This window comes from Anneissia japonica, unplaced genomic scaffold, assembly GCF_011630105.1.
Source record: "Anneissia japonica isolate Jap-2015-1 unplaced genomic scaffold, ASM1163010v1 scaffold1537_len634075_cov158, whole genome shotgun sequence".
Taxonomy (NCBI): Eukaryota; Metazoa; Echinodermata; class Crinoidea; order Comatulida; family Comatulidae; genus Anneissia; species Anneissia japonica.
In genome coordinates, this window is record NW_022723531.1 from 359,493 (window position 1) to 375,502 (window position 16,010).

At 35.3% G+C, this 16,010-nt stretch overlaps 2 protein-coding genes across 2 annotated transcripts in view; both read right to left on the reverse strand.

Moving 5' to 3' along the window:
• Positions 1-1,583: 1,583 nt before the first annotated feature.
• On the reverse strand, positions 1,584-8,953 carry LOC117112257. Its single transcript, XM_033255329.1, has 11 exons — positions 8,880-8,953; positions 7,092-7,337; positions 6,638-6,829; positions 6,120-6,284; positions 5,609-5,890; positions 5,060-5,149; positions 4,620-4,860; positions 4,158-4,196; positions 3,702-4,001; positions 3,097-3,387; positions 1,584-2,472 (listed from the first exon to the last, which is right to left on the reverse strand). Exons 2-11 carry the CDS (start codon positions 7,278-7,280, stop codon positions 2,138-2,140), a joined length of 2,124 nt encoding a protein of 707 aa, XP_033111220.1. The 5' UTR covers positions 7,281-7,337; positions 8,880-8,953; the 3' UTR covers positions 1,584-2,137.
• LOC117112259 overlaps positions 8,887-16,010 on the reverse strand; it is an 8,338-nt gene continuing 1,214 nt past the window's right edge. Inside the window, exons 2-12 of the mRNA XM_033255330.1 lie at positions 14,181-14,280; positions 13,800-13,842; positions 13,309-13,353; positions 12,853-12,994; positions 12,329-12,491; positions 12,116-12,210; positions 11,715-11,809; positions 10,354-10,408; positions 10,002-10,225; positions 9,302-9,391; positions 8,887-9,056 (exon numbers count right to left, since the gene is read on the reverse strand). Coding sequence (XP_033111221.1) covers positions 9,006-9,056; positions 9,302-9,391; positions 10,002-10,225; positions 10,354-10,408; positions 11,715-11,809; positions 12,116-12,210; positions 12,329-12,491; positions 12,853-12,994; positions 13,309-13,353; positions 13,800-13,842; positions 14,181-14,275 — 1,098 coding nt within the window. The 5' untranslated portion in view covers positions 14,276-14,280 and the 3' untranslated portion in view covers positions 8,887-9,005. The remainder of the gene's footprint in view (positions 9,057-9,301; positions 9,392-10,001; positions 10,226-10,353; positions 10,409-11,714; positions 11,810-12,115; positions 12,211-12,328; positions 12,492-12,852; positions 12,995-13,308; positions 13,354-13,799; positions 13,843-14,180; positions 14,281-16,010) is intronic.

Sequence of the window (16,010 nt, forward strand, 5' to 3'; positions counted from 1 at the left end):
AGAAAAAAAAAACGGCCAGGAATCTGTGCTATAGTAATCACTACTCGACTACAGCTGTCCATTCCATGCAAGGTTACGCACTAAGCAAGAAGACCATTAACATAGAGTTCACTAACTCGGGCCTGTCTGAGTCAGTAATTATACTCGCCCAAAGTCGGCCTGTTGTTTCGTCAAAATTAATATTCAAAAAAATTTTGGCAAATTGTTGGGGACTACATGACGGGTTGGCCTATCCAATACAATTCTTCGATCATGGGCCTAGGCCCACTGTGTTCCGTCAGTGAGGGTGGTGGGTAGGTGGGGGCATTCAAGGTATGAAGGTAGAGGCCATTGCTGCTATTCATACAAGTGTTTTGTATGGAATAGGTTCTAAAAATCAATAGGTTCTATAAATAAAAACACCCCACACCCCTGGCCAGGAATCGGTGCTATAATCAATATTCGACTACAACTGCCATTCCATATGCAAGGTTACGCGCCAAGCAAGGCCATTAACGATATAGTTCACTAACGGGCTCGTCTGAATCAGTAATACTCGCCCAAAGTCGGCCTGTTGTTTCGTCAAAATTAATAATCAAACAATTTTTTTGGCAAATTGTTGACTACGTACATGACGGCTTGGCCTATCCAATACAATTCTTCGATCGTGGGCCTAGGCCCACTGTGTGCCACCAGTGAGGGGAGGGGGGGAGACATTCAAAATATGAAGGTAGGGGCCGTTGCTGCTATTCCATACAAGTGTTTTGTATGGAATAGGTTCTCGACATGACGAGTAACATACTGTATTAAGAAATATAACGTTTTACATAAATACTTCTTATTTATTCTTCTGAAGTATTGCAACAAATAGAAAATAAAACATCAACTGTAGGAGCTCCCAATGTGTTCATGTATTTAATATGTGCAGTACTGTAAGCAGTACTGTATATGTAATCTACTAAGTTGGATGTTTTTTTTTTTCTGTAAAAAACTTGTATACTAAACATCGAACAATAACATTCGGTGATAACTACATCTCGTGTATATTGATACAAACTATAGTACAGTATTACATCTCCGAACCAGACTACAAAGGTACCATAGGCCTAATTGGAGAACAAATAGCATTGTTAAAAAACTTCTGTACTTTTGTAGCAAAGACGTCTGGCTTCTTGTAGAATGTATATTATAGAGTTTCTTTTTTTCTTAATATATGTTATGGCTGATCACTACCACAAACCTCTTTATTCATATCAATAATGAATGTTCACATTCCTCTCTTTAATGTTTTGGCAGAGCAGATCTGTTGTCGGCTAAACTAGTGGTAGACACGTGTGCTGAACCGTGGAGGTCCGTTGTTAAACCCTTTTAAACCTGGTTCAGAACGGCTAATGCAAATATAAAAAATGCACCGTCTTTTCAGAAAAGACATTTTAAGCCATGCTTATTCTGTGTGCAGCATAGCCCAGGTGCACGTTGAAATACGTCATAAAAATTGAATAAACAAGAAATTCAGTCCAGAAACTTCTACTTCAGCCACGGATGTAAATAGGCCTATACCTGTCTCTTATACACATCTAGATGTGTATAAGAGACAGGCATTGTTAAAAAACTTCTGTACTTTTGTAGCAAAGACGTCTGGCTTCTTGTAGAATGTATATTATAGAGTTTCTTTTTTTCTTAATATATGTTATGGCTGATCACTACCACAAACCTCTTTATTCATATCAATAATGAATGTTCACATTCCTCTCTTTAATGTTTTGGCAGAGCAGATCTGTTGTCGGCTAAACTTGTGGTAGACACGTGTGCTGAACCGTGGAGGTCCGTTGTTAAACCCTTTTAAACCTGGTTCAGGACGGCTAATGCAAATATAAAAAATGCACCGTCTTTTCAGAAAAGACATTTTAAGCCATGCTTATTCTGTGTGCAGCATAGCCCAGGTGCACGTTGAAATACGTCATAAAAATTGAATAAACAAGAAATTCAGTCCAGAAACCTCTACTTCAGCCACGGATGTAAATAGGCCTATACCGTCCTGCTAATAAGTATTACAATATTATTATGAAATAGCCTATTTTCTTACTAAATATTTTCCAAATAAAAGAACTTGTACACTTCGCTTTAAGTTATTTTGCATTGTGGGTGATATGTTTGTTTAAACATACACCTCCATTTGTTCTACCCATGTTGGTAAATATTTACTATGTAAATCATCTTCATTGTGGTAGGAAGTATGGAGTGCTTCAACTATATCTTTCCTTCCATGCTTGTCCAATGCAATACTGATCATTTCAAGCTGATTTACTTTAGCGTTCTGGCTTGCTCGCCACTTTATCAACATTTCAATGATGGCGTCTACCATAGGTGGCGAAAAGTCCGACTTAATTTGCTTTATTTCACATTGATTCATACCAAGAGAGATGCCTAAGGATTGCCAATTAGCGTCCAGTTTTTCAGCAATAAACACCATGTCAAAATCAGCTAGGAAACCTGAACAGAATAAAAGATGCAATAATCTCCAAAATGTATTATGATCATGATTATTATCATTGTTAATGTAATCAGAAAATCGTCGTGATCACCGTCGCCATCATCAATAGGATTAATGGTAGGCCTACTATTATTGTGATAGTACTTTACACACATTCTTTCATTGGGGGAATCATTATCATCAAAATCGTTATATCATTGTTGTCTTCGTCGTTGTCGTCGTCGTCGTCGTCATCATCATCATCATCACCACCACCATCATCATCACCATCACCCTATGTCACAAAGTTAAACAAAATGTAAATGCCTATTTTCTAAAAAATAACATATAAAACGTAATCATCACATCATCATCCACCTCTTCCTCCTTAACACCATTATCATCATCATAAACTTCGTCATCGTCCTGACGTCGTCGTCATCATTATCATCATTATTGACTTTTCTTTGGTTCTGCGGCCTTGGATTTGGTTTTTTTTTCTATCGCGTTTTTTAAGGGAAAGAAATAAAAAATAATACAATTCTGTTAAATGATATCACTTAAAAAACATTTCAATAAATATGTTAGGTAAACTTGCGTAAGACAAGGAATCTAAACAATTTAGGAACTTGATTTTCTCCTACCTGGCACCAGTGGGCTATGTAACCCATAGCCATGTCTTTTACACACAAGTTCCGCAAGCTGAACAAGTTTCTGCTGTCTTAAAGCGTGGATCATCGTTGGTATATGGTTTATTGACTGACCATCTCTCCAGGTTACTAGCATTTCCATGATGCGGTCTTTCACCAGTTTGTTGTTTGTTGCTATGCCATTAATATCGGTCCACTTGAGTCCAAGACGCACTCCTAGTCTCCTCCATGATTCGGGATCCAAACTGTCACAGATGAACAGCAAATCATGATCGTCGAAAATCTCTAAAAAATTAACAAAAACCAGAAACTATAATATTTGGAAAGAACAATTGTAGTTGGTAAAGATGTGATTTACCCTTGTGTAATGCTCTGTCCAGACCAATTTTTATTTGACAAAAATAGACCTATGTGACATGCTAAAAATATTCATATTACATCATGACCATAGGCACATTATGACTATATGGGCATACACTAGTTTTTTTGTTTTTTTCAAAGAACATTTGGTAGTGTGGATAGAGCTTAAAATTTTGACTATAGAAGAAAGTTACACGACAATGTAGCTAGGTAGAAACTCTTTTTTTGTAATGCCATACCAGATTGTTTGGTATTGACCGGAGTTCCGTCACTGACATCGCCCTTAGAAACCTTTTTAGCTAGATTCCTGCGATTATGTTGTGTCAGAGCCGTACATACTGCTTTAAGTTGATGTTTTTCATTACTAACGTTGCTCCTCCAAAACTTTATCATTTTATCAACAGCCTGGTGAGTCTGTCGTCCATCAGCATTGTACTTGGTAACGTCAGACCACTGAAGTCCCAGACGAACACCAAACCTTCTCCAACCCGGGTCAATTTCCTCAGAAACTGTCGCAATTATGGCGTCATCTACAAAATCTAAAAAGAATGAGAACTTTATTGTCGGGGTGCAAAATTGAGAAAAATTTGTCATTTTGAGAATTTTAACGCACTTTTAATACACTAATTCTCCGCCATTGGAGGGTGGTGGTTGGGGTCTTCCCATATTTTTAGTATAAAGATCTGTAAACTTACCTTTGGGTTTAGTTTGGGTTCGTTGGGGTTGTGGAAGCGCTAGTAAATAAAGAGAGTACATAATATTAATATAAAAAGAGCTATAAAAATCATTATTACTATTATTATAATACATGTTTTACATATCATAAAGGTCATGCAGGAATGGCGCCATGTTCTGCCTGACGGAGATGAGCTATGCGAGTGAAGTTTGTATTTAACCTGAGGACGAGGGGACCGCAAGGAAGCTATGGATTTGACAAATTTTTGGAGGCATGCTATTCATAATTGTTTTGAATGAGAAAGATTAGACCTACTGTATGATAATTTCATCATACTCCATCAGCCCCTCGTTCTGTGGCTACCACTGATGTCCATTATTAGACTTATTAGACAAATTATTGTTTCACAGCTAGTTATTATGAACAATTTGAGTTTACAATTAGACCTAGTTGTTTAAAAAGGAAAATTGCCAATGCACACCTGAATTAGGCTTATGTTTATCTTGCGGTAGAATGTTGTCTCCAAATAATCGACGGTAGCGCATGACTTCCATTCCATTGCTTCCACATGGCAGCACATCCTTATGAAATGTGCGCACAATATGCATATGGGCGTCCCTTATGTTTGGACTACATACACATCGAATGTACATCGTTAGTTCAACCCCTCGTCCACCGCTCTGACAGAAGACCTTTAATGCTGATTCAAGGAATTTCAGCACCTGAAAGAGAAAGGATATATTTGAGCAGTTTAGCACGGCAGTTGGAGATAATGGTGTTATTTACTTTGTGGGATTTTAGCAACAATATTGCACTACTTGCTTGAAAAAAAAAAATAACCGCGTCTACGTTTAAAGACTTAAATTAAATACTTTCTTGATTATCAAACTCTCAAAATAATATATTTTTCTAACACCGTACCTTCTTACACACTTCCGGTGATGGGTCATCTTTCTTGTCTTCCTCGGTAGGATTAGACCTGTTGAGAATTGTTCGTCTGATGATAGTTGTCTACAAAATACAAAATTAACTTGTACTATTAGAAGTTTGGAAACTGACCTGATAAACTCATTAGAATGGTCATCCAAGACATACACGAAGACATCTTTACAAAGTTTGGAGTGACCAAGCTATCAGTTTTTATCTATAAAGACAACGGAGAATTACCTCCCTGTGTACATACACTCGAAGTCGTTAATGGATTAAATTCTTTATAAAGTGTCCTACACTGTGATCTCAAAATTGAGCAGAAAAGTAAACCTGTTTGCAAATTTCAACATAATAAAGAACAGACTGCTAGCAATATTTACATACACAAAATGTAATTTTGTTATGTGAAATTTAAGTATTTTGTTTATTTATTTCAAATAACAAATATTTCATTTGCAATAAAAAATAGAAATAAGAACTATAATATACTAACTATATTCAACATGATACTAAATGTAAATCAAAATAAAGGAAATATACCTGGAACATACGACGGTGTTTGATGGTGGCAACATCTAGCAGCACTTGATGGTGTTGATCTATGTCCAACTCCACGTGCTCATAAGAGAGCTTAGCTTCACTATCTTCTACTTGGAATCTCTCAATGAATTTAGTTGCTCCACGCTGGAAGACATCATCAGGAAGATAGTTACCGAAGTCATGGAAGATTGAAACTGTGCCCTTTCCATTATAATCGATGGGTGATGTGTCTACACGTTCAGGCTTCAAACGCGAAAGAACATAGAAAATACGTTCACTACCCTATAACACAAAAACGGACGATAAAGAAGTAAAAGAAAGAATAAATGCTGGGAATTTTACATTGTTTATTAATCACAAGAAGAAATGTATACAATTTAAATTTAATAGATTGATAGAATGAAACATAGGCAAAAACAAAAAAACAAAACAAAACAAAAAAAAAAACAAAACAAAACAAAACAAAAACAAAAATCTTGGCAAAATTACAGGAACATTTTTGTTTTAATACCTTTGTAGTCTTTCTCTCACAAACCAGTCCAAACTTCTGCATGAGAGATACGAAGAAGTCAAATGTCTCATCTGAAAAATTGAACTTTTCCCACAGGTGTCTCAAAAGATGTTCTTCTAAGATTCCCTTGTCCAATTTCCTCCAGGCGTCTCTCAAACGTGGTTCCTGATTATTAATAAAAGATAAATAATGCTAGCATGATGTTCATTGATAAAAATTAATGAAAATTTAGTCATGATGTAATTGAATGAATGCAGAATAGTATGAATCTTGAATGTATATGTAATGTTTTTGCTTGTTTGCCTATGCAAAAATATGCTGAAGATTGCTTATGGTGATATAGACCTTTGTGTAAAATAAAAGATTGTATAGAATTGAATACAATACAATTTAAAACCAACGAATGCTTTTTTAAACAACTATATAAAACAATTTTAAGGAATGATTAATATACAATTTATAATTTTATTTTTTAAAGTAAATGCATATTTTTAAAAATATTAAAATATTGAACTTACTCGAAGCTTGCGGTCTATAACCGTGATTATTGTTTTTAACATATCGACGATTCTAACCGAATCTAAAACAATATTGTCCTTTAAGGCTTCGTCATCAGGAAAGTAGAGAATCTCGCCAAGGTCATGTAAATACTCAAGTAACACCTTTTGACCTTCTTGTTTGACCCCACATTGGTCAACTAAAGCAATTACCTGGTACAGAAAAACAATTTTTCATATTTTTTTATATTTATAATTATTTTGATAATCTTATTATTATTGTTATTATTATTATTATTATTGTTATTTGCTTAATGTCTGTGCTACTAACATCTTCAACCATTGAGCAATTAATTTTAGAGACTGTAAACCTATTACAGACACAATTGCTAACCTCATTGGTTAGCAATTAGTTAGTGTAATTGGTTAGTGGAATTTTATATTCTATATTAACAATTTATATGAAATTGCTCACCTCATTGGTTGGTAAATAGATATGCTTCTCTTTCAATTTCTGGATTTCCTGTTGAACTCGCAACCATTTTAAAGGCAGACGTTTGACCAGTTTCTCTGCGAATTTTAAAATTTGGTTCATAATGTTGGAAGCATTGCTCTCTGCGAATGACAAGCTGTTCTCAATAGCAAAGAATGTTGGAAACACCATTGCCTCATAAGGTTTACCATCCAGAGCTTGATGGATTTTATTGAATATTTCATCAGCCTGAAATAAACGATAATTTTTTATCAGACAATTTGTAAAGTTGTGAATGCATTTTCATAACTTTTTATATGGGGTTACACAGGTCGGTTTGCTGAGTCTAGCTATAATTAATCTGTAAAGAAGAATATAAATCTAATATTGCATGTCTTTTATTCATATTGGATTGGAATGGATTTATTCGCTGTAAACATCGAGGATAATCTACAAAAGTATGAAGAAGACTAAATTTCCTGTGGGGTCCTTCTGGTGGTGATTAGGAAGTAGGGCGCCTCCGAGAGACAATCCCTTACTCTTTTCCAAACAATGTACTGCGTAATTTAACGTGAACATGGGCCAACTTGCGCGGCTTAAAGCTTCTAATCCGAAAGGCAGTTCGTTAATGAAACTCGTATTTCAGCCCTCCAGCTGAAAAAAAAACAAGGAGGCAGCGATAGAAATTGAATCGAGGACCACTCCACGATTCAGCGCACACTATGATAGTAGCTACCATCAGCTTAGTTGACATGCTTACAGCACACAGTGCGGCCTGATTTTATAATGACATACGTGAGTTTTTGTACTATAAGTACTATAAATACCAGGCCTATGTGATGTATGTTGTTTACCTGATTTTTTCTTTCTTCCTCATTTCCTCTAAGGCTGTTTAGGTGCGTACCTATCAATAACACTGGTGGAGAAAGCTGTCCGTTATCCAATTCTAGTTCTCTACTATTCGTATATACTGACCGAATTCAGTAAAGAATGAACTGGAGGTTTGTCATTCGATGTTGGTAAATTTTACCCTGAAACCAGAAACATAAATGGAATTTTAAAATTCAACACAGGCAATTCCAATGAAGAATGTAGACCTACAGAAGGCTGACGAAATGCAAATTATAAAGACAATTAATTATTATTATTATTATTATTATTATTATTATTATTATTATTATTATTATTATATTATGTTAAGTTTGATTGACACTCCGGTAAGGTCTATAGCTGTCTCTTATACACATCTTTATATGGGGTTACACAGGTCGGTTTGCTGAGTCTAGCTATAATTAATCTGTAAAGAAGAATATAAATCTAATATTGCATGTCTTTTATTCATATTGGATTGGAATGGATTTATTCGCTGTAAACATCGAGGATAATCTACAAAAGTATGAAGAAGACTAAATTTCCAGTGGAGTCCTTCTGGTGGTGATTAGGAAGTAGGGCGCCTCCGAAAGACAATCCCTTACTCTTTTCCAAACAATGTACTGCGTAATTTAACGTGAACATGAGCCAACTTGCGCGGCTTAAAACTTCTAATCCGAAAGGCAGTTCGTTAATGAAACTCGTATTTCAGCCCTCAAGCTGAAAAAAAAAACAAGGAGGCAGCGATAGAAATTGAATCGAGGACCACTCCACGAATCAGCGCACACTATGATAGTAGCTACCATCAGCTTAGTTGACGTGCTTACAGCACACAGTGCGGCCTGATTTTATAATGACATACGTGAGTTTTTGTACTATAAGTACTATAAATACCAGGCCTATGTGATGTATGTTGTTTACCTGATTTTTTCTTTCTTCTTCATTTCCTCTAAGGCTGTTTAGGTGCGTACCTATCAATAACACTGGTGGAGAAAGCTGTCCGTTATCCAATTCTAGTTCTCTACTATTCGTATATACTGACCGAATTCAGTAAAGAATGAACTGGAGGTTTGTCATTCGATGTTGGTAAATTTTACCCTGAAACCAGAAACATAAATGGAATTTTAAAATTCAACACAGGCAATTCCAATGAAAAATGTAGACCTACAGAAGGCTGACGAAATGCAAATTATAAAGACAATTAATTATTATTATTATTATTATTATTATTATTATTATTATTATTATTATTATTATATTATGTTAAGTTTGATTGACACTCCGGTAAGGTCTATAGATCGAAGAGTTACGTTTATTACCCAATTGAAACTCTGTACACTTACTGTTGTTGGATCTCTAACTTGGGCGTGGGCGTCAAGATCATCTTCGAGGTTGAACACCACACATACAATGGAAAAAGACACCAGGAATATCTAAAAAAATATGATGTGTTGATATGGCATATTAATTTTCACCTACGCTATATTTCTAACGATAATTGCTTATTATTATTATTATTATTATTATTATTATTATTATTATTATTAGAAAAATGAATTGCAGCATATAATGTATTAATAATTGGATATCAAAACCAGGATCACGCGAACAGTGAGGTCACAACAACAAAAGATGACATTACACAAAGGCTATGTTCTCACACGGTTAGCCGTGTGAGATCCGGATCCTGCTAACCGTTAGCCGTGCGCCCATACGAAGAGATCCCGATCCGGATACCAAGAATATGATGATCGAATAACTGGCCAATAAGAAACTGGAAATTGTAAACGTGTACGTGTGGTGATTGGTTGATGATAGAAACGCGGTCAACGTGCTAACCGATAGCGCTTGCTGACCGTTAGTGGTATCCGGATACCGCTAACGGTTAGCGCTAACTTATCGGGCGTTCCCACACAGGTGCTAACGGTTAGCGCTAACGGTTAGCTCCCGATTCGGATACTGGCTTTCGTGAGAACCAGGCTTTAGGCTAAGTAAAATTTTAAGCGCAATATCATGTGTAAGTGATAATATAAATGACTTTACTCGTTGTATCACGTGATATATCGGCTGGCCTCCAAAGTCCCAGATATTTATAATGAAGTCTTTGCCAGTCTTTTGCCATCCACTTGTTGCTTTTCTTGTGAACTTGATGTCATTAATATTTTTCGCAACTTTACGGACGATGTTTTCTGGAAGCTTTTCCTGTTGCTTTCCCATTTTTCTTTCTGCGTCTGGTCCGCTTTCTTTACATCTAGGAATTTCAGATGCTAATAACCCAAATTAAATAATTCATAATTAGGATCACTTAGAAAAAACCCATAAAAAATCATTCTATTTACATTGATGTTCCCTCAAATATTTATATAAAACAAAACCAAACTATAAATAATTGTACCTTGATTGTCTCCAACTGTCATTTTGTCAGCTGCTATCATTTGTTTCTCCATCCGCTTGAAAAAAAGTAAACAGGAATCAGTTTTTATTAAATACAATGCTCAACAAAATCTAGGCCCTATGTGATTTACTTATTGATTTGGAAAAGGTGCTTTGTTCATTGGTACGGGTGTAGCAATGACATGTTTCGCAATTTGAATTACATGAACACTACCGTATTTTTGGTAGTTCAGTGGTTTTACTATGGAGCTTTCGATTGCACGACGCGATGATACGTCAATAAAAAAAAATCATCTGTGCATGCGAGACCGGTAAGCTCCCCCTTGGATTCTAGGACGCAATTTGACCAAATAGGCCTATACGTTGTGCGGAGAACGTAGGACGGTCACACGTCCGTGAATCCTTTCTAACGTCGCGCGTTTTCGCGCAGATCGAATCCTTCCAATTTACGTTAAAGCCCCATTCCCGGAAAAACTTCACTAAAAAGAATTTTTTTTTGAAAAAATGCATATGCATTACTCTATTTATTATAAACAATGGAAAAATATTGGCATAAATTTTAGTTTTACACAAAAGAATAAAAAAAAAGAAGAGAAATACAGACTATTTCTCATAGGAGATTACAATTTTTCGACGAATTCTTCGTCACTAGACAAATTCAGAGGTTGTAGATCGAATCCGCTGGAATGCTCTCGCTTTTATGTATAATTTATACTGTCAATAAAGCGCGCCCTCTCTAAGGAAATTGGTTTTTGTACTTACTTCGCATCTCGCACACTGCGATCGATTGAGTAGGCCTAAGATATGTTTATTTAAATTGTCAAAATCTCGGTCAGAATTTTTTTTTTTTAACAGATTTGAAATATGAAATATTGTATTTCACAAGTGTCAATACTAGCAACGGAAAGTATTATGTCGGCCGTTTTTTTGTGTGATAACAGAACCTAATCGAGCTAAGGCTAGGCCTAGCCTAGCAGTGTTGGATAGGCTAATGTTTTCGGCGCCTAAATGTTTCTTTGCAGACCTATCGCAAAATCAAACATGAAAAATCCATCTGCATTTATTCTTTGTGTGGAACACAAAAAATCCAATTTGTCTTATTTTACGTGTTTTTTTCATGTTTAGGAATGTCTAAATTCAGTTAAATTAGCAATTTCGTATTAAATTTATAAATCATTATAACATATATAAAAATCAGATTTTTCTTAACAACTGAAATCTTGCCGGGAATGGGACTCTAAGTCCTGTCCAGACTATAATTTTGTTTGCAAAAAAACATGCAATATGGCCATGATGACATCACATCATGACCACTATAGGCACAAGATATTTTTGACAGAGCTTAAGTTCCTTTCCAAATACCTGTTGCGTCACTGATGGCACTGAAGTAGCTTCATCTGAAATCTTTAAAACCCGTTTTGTAACTTCGTCTACAAGAGCGTCATCATATATACCAGCTTTTAAAAACAGACAAAAACACAAGTAAAAGTTTTAACTTAGGTTTAATATTTCTAAATATAGGCCCTAAGTTAAGTCATTTTTGGGAGTGAAATATTCTTAAAAACACTCTGAAACCCAGTAGAATCACATTATCATTTGAACCAGTTAAGATTGCTTCCGAAAACAAATATTATTTTAGACTGGATTTCAATGGGTTTTAAAGAATTTTTAACGGGTCTTACACATATATTTTAAAATATTTATTTTAAATTTTAAAATAAATTTTAAACCATTTTCCCCTGCTAATGTTTATAATTCCTTACAAAGGTCATGTGATTTTTCCTTCCATATTGCATCTTGAGTGCACATCAACTTTTTTGTCACCATGGCGTCTGTAATTTTCTCGTCTTTATTAAGGCTATTCAGAATAAACGAATTGCGTTAATGAATATATTGATTACCATTTGGTATAATAAGAGAAACTCTGTAAACAAGTTTCGAATAAAATAATGTGTTATATATAAACCTATACTTACTCTTTTCCCAAAAATGAATTGATGGTAGACGTTTTTCCCACTCTTTCTAGACCAATGAAAATGGTTCTAGCTTGATTAACATCTGTTTCTCCCTCCTCTAGAGCTTCATTAAAAGCATTTAACGCTTCAGCACCACGTGCCAATATTTCCACTGGGAAAAACTCTTTAAAAGTAAGTCAGTAAGTAATTGGGTAAACTAATACGCATGACAGAATCATTAAAAGCAAGGGTACTAAGGTTCTGGTCATTTCTGGAAAAGAGAATTCCATACATTACGTAAACTAAAACCAGAAAAACAAACATGGAAAAATATTTAGAGGACGTCCCAGTTGCACAAGAGACACAAGAGCAGACAAGCAAAATTATACTTGTTGATGAACCCACTAACTCAACGAAGCGTTAATGACCCAGTTAAACCAAGGGTTCATTAGTCAGAATAAAGTTACCGAAGCAGTTGCTGAAACCGGAAAAATACTTTTTATTTGTGATAGTGAAGTTAAAAATCTACCCACTAGATTGCATACCTTCAGCTTTCTTCTTGATGGCAGCCATACCGCCATGTTGCTTGATTAAGTCATTTACGGCTTTGCTTGGATTTTTCAAATCGGCTTCTGTTATATTATTGGACGCAAACCAGGCTTTGACTGCCGGGTCCTTGGTGTTGATCTACAGAGAAACAATATTCAAGTATATAATGATATGTGTTATAATCCCACATTGTGGCATATACTTTTGAGTTAGGTGAAAACCATGCAGGTATCACTGCATTGTTGTCTCCTTGTGAATTCCAACCCTTTTGCAATAAGTAATAAGACGTTTCGCTGCCCCTATTAGCAAAATGTATAAAGGATAAATAAATATACATCAACCGGTGACCATTCTAAGTGTGGATAATTAGCGTTATAATGAATGGTAATAAGAGGATAATCATAAATGATGATGTTGATAAGTATAATAACCTAGAAAATGATCTGTCTTACCTCATAATCTGCTTTTCTTCTTCGGACAGTCTTTGGGGATTCGACCTGTTGAATCACAGTTACAATTATTGTAATTACAAGAAAATCTAGGCCTATTCACAGGAATAATTTTAGTTCTGACTGTAGAGACTAATGTAGGGTAGCTGCAATTTGTTGTTTACGGTATGAAGTATGTGGTTCTTGATTGTTGAGGGCAAGTCAATCGTTAAATGAGCCAAGTAGAAAATATAGAATAACACACGGTGTTGTGGACGCAATGGTGAGGCTAAACACCACTTGCGTAATTGCCTTCAGAGGGATGACGGAGGTTGGGTGAGTGGACAGGGGTGATACCCTACCCTCGACGAGAGCGTACGTGAGCGTGTGTCGGGTGTGGCTGAAAGTGTCTCAAAAGTGGTCCAGGAGGGGGGGGGGGTCAATACGACCACTACCCTCACCATTGTGTCTCCTCAAAGTCATGACAAAAAATGAAAGAGGCTGTATTTACTTACATCAATCCATGAATTCGTGCTCCACCCTGTATGGTCGACATGTCTGTGAAATGCAATACTATTGTTATATTTATATCATTCTTACTTTCATTATTTTTAGGTGCTAGGACCAGGGTCAATCAATGTAAACCGAATGACTACCGTCCGCGATTTGTTTTCAGTATAATAATTTAAAAAAAAGTCTATTACTTGCATAATTATGATTGTAGAGTGTTGACACAATAAACATGGGTTAATTTGTTCAAATGTTCAAATAACAGTGACCTATTACTTTTTTAGTAATTCATACTCTATTGCAATCCACCCTAAAATTCAAGCAAATGAATACACAGGGTTTCCATTTTAGGTTTTACGTTAACATTAAAGGTTAGGTATACTTACAGAAAGGTTTGTGGAAGGCCAATATTCTCCTTGGTTATTCTTCCTTTTTCTTTGTCTTTTTTACTCTCCTTTGTTTTATCCTTCTTTGTATTCATTAGGCCTATGGTCAAATGCGAGATACAAACACAAATATATCATAATAACATATTAATGTATACAAAATAATATATAAATCATAAGCCGAGAGTGTATACAATAATAAATTTTGAAGTTGAAAGCGAGCAGACTATACAACGACATGCACGATGGGTTTTGAATTTCAGCTATTAAACAAATATAAGTGGTGGGGAAATACAAGTATGTTTGTCTTGTCTACTCAAGCTTAAAAAAACAAAAATTATTCTTAACTCAACTTGAAAAATTGGTGACAATTAAGCAAATTTCAAGATGCGTACCGGTATCTATTTAGGCCTAGTATATAACAAATCAGATGACGTATTGAATATGATACTATATTTTGGGCTCTGGGGCTCTGACTTAATTTAACGATGGCCCTGTCAGTAGTAATGACAATATTTGTGCTTTTTTAGCCATGTAGTAAAATAGTACTATTATTTTCAGTGTACAAAATGAGAGTCAAGAAGAAGTAGTAGAAGAATAATATGAAGAGGAAGAGGAGGAATAAGAAGAATAGCTTTTTTTGTTTTATAGTAATAAATGTGTTGAGTATATCGATATTGATTATGCGATGAGGCTTTTTTTTATATCTTTCGGTGTTATTTAAACATGCCAATTCTCGGAAAATATTTTCTAATTTTATTATATTACCACCTTTTAATTACATAGATCTTTTTCAAAACTTAACTGCTTTTAAAACATCATATAGACCCATTAAACACAAAAACTGCTCTGGCTTCGGGGGCCCGACCCCACCGTGGCCCTTAGGCAGGCCCCTGGATCCCACGGCCAGAGAACCCCCCTTGAAATGTCCTGGCTACGGGCCTGCCGTGCCAGTGTTGATCTCCTTGGAAAGGCGACTTAAAAATGTCGAATTATTATTCTTCGCAATAGTATAGGCATATGGAGTGACGCTTATATCATGCCTGCTCTTTGGTTTGCCAATCTTATTAAATACTTACATGAGCTGGCTAAAAATATTAGGACGCAAGATAAAAAGAAGGTAATTTAGCTTCATTAGAAACATGGGATGCAACTAACATTTATTTTATCCCGCGAGCAATAATTATTGTAATGTAACAGTATGTTCATTGGTGTGATTTCATAAAACCTACACAGCCAGGTTAGTATGTTTTCTAAGCCAGTAAATCGTTTCCTTATTGAGGTTTTTGAAACTTTCATATCCTTTGAAGAACCAAAAGAATTAAAACCACATGTACTTCCTGTAATACTTGCAAATCGTCTTTTGTTTAAGGGGCATTCATGCTTTGAAAGTTATCCTATTATATAGCTTTGCTCAAATTTCGCTTAATAGTTCTAAGTAGAAGCAACCTTTAACTTGCAGTTAAAAGTGCTTAGTCAGAGAATTGTTATTATAGTGAGGTATAAGCAATAATTATTACTGTTTCCTGGTATAGTTGAGTATATACCTCCAAACTCAGAGGTGGTTTTAGCCGGGCAAGTACTTTTCTTAAAATGTGGTGCAGTATAGTATTGTTCGACAGTAAAATACCTCCATGTTAAAGTAATGACATTTAAACTTTAAAAGTCCTTGGTTAAATTATTATTAGAATATTAGTAACACATATTTTGGTCTTTAATACCGTTGAAAATTTAATTGTTAACATTCATTTTCGTTGATGGGCTATGCTTGATGCGATTAATATAATATGTTCCTATTCGAGCACTTATTATTAATTACCGTAACTGTTT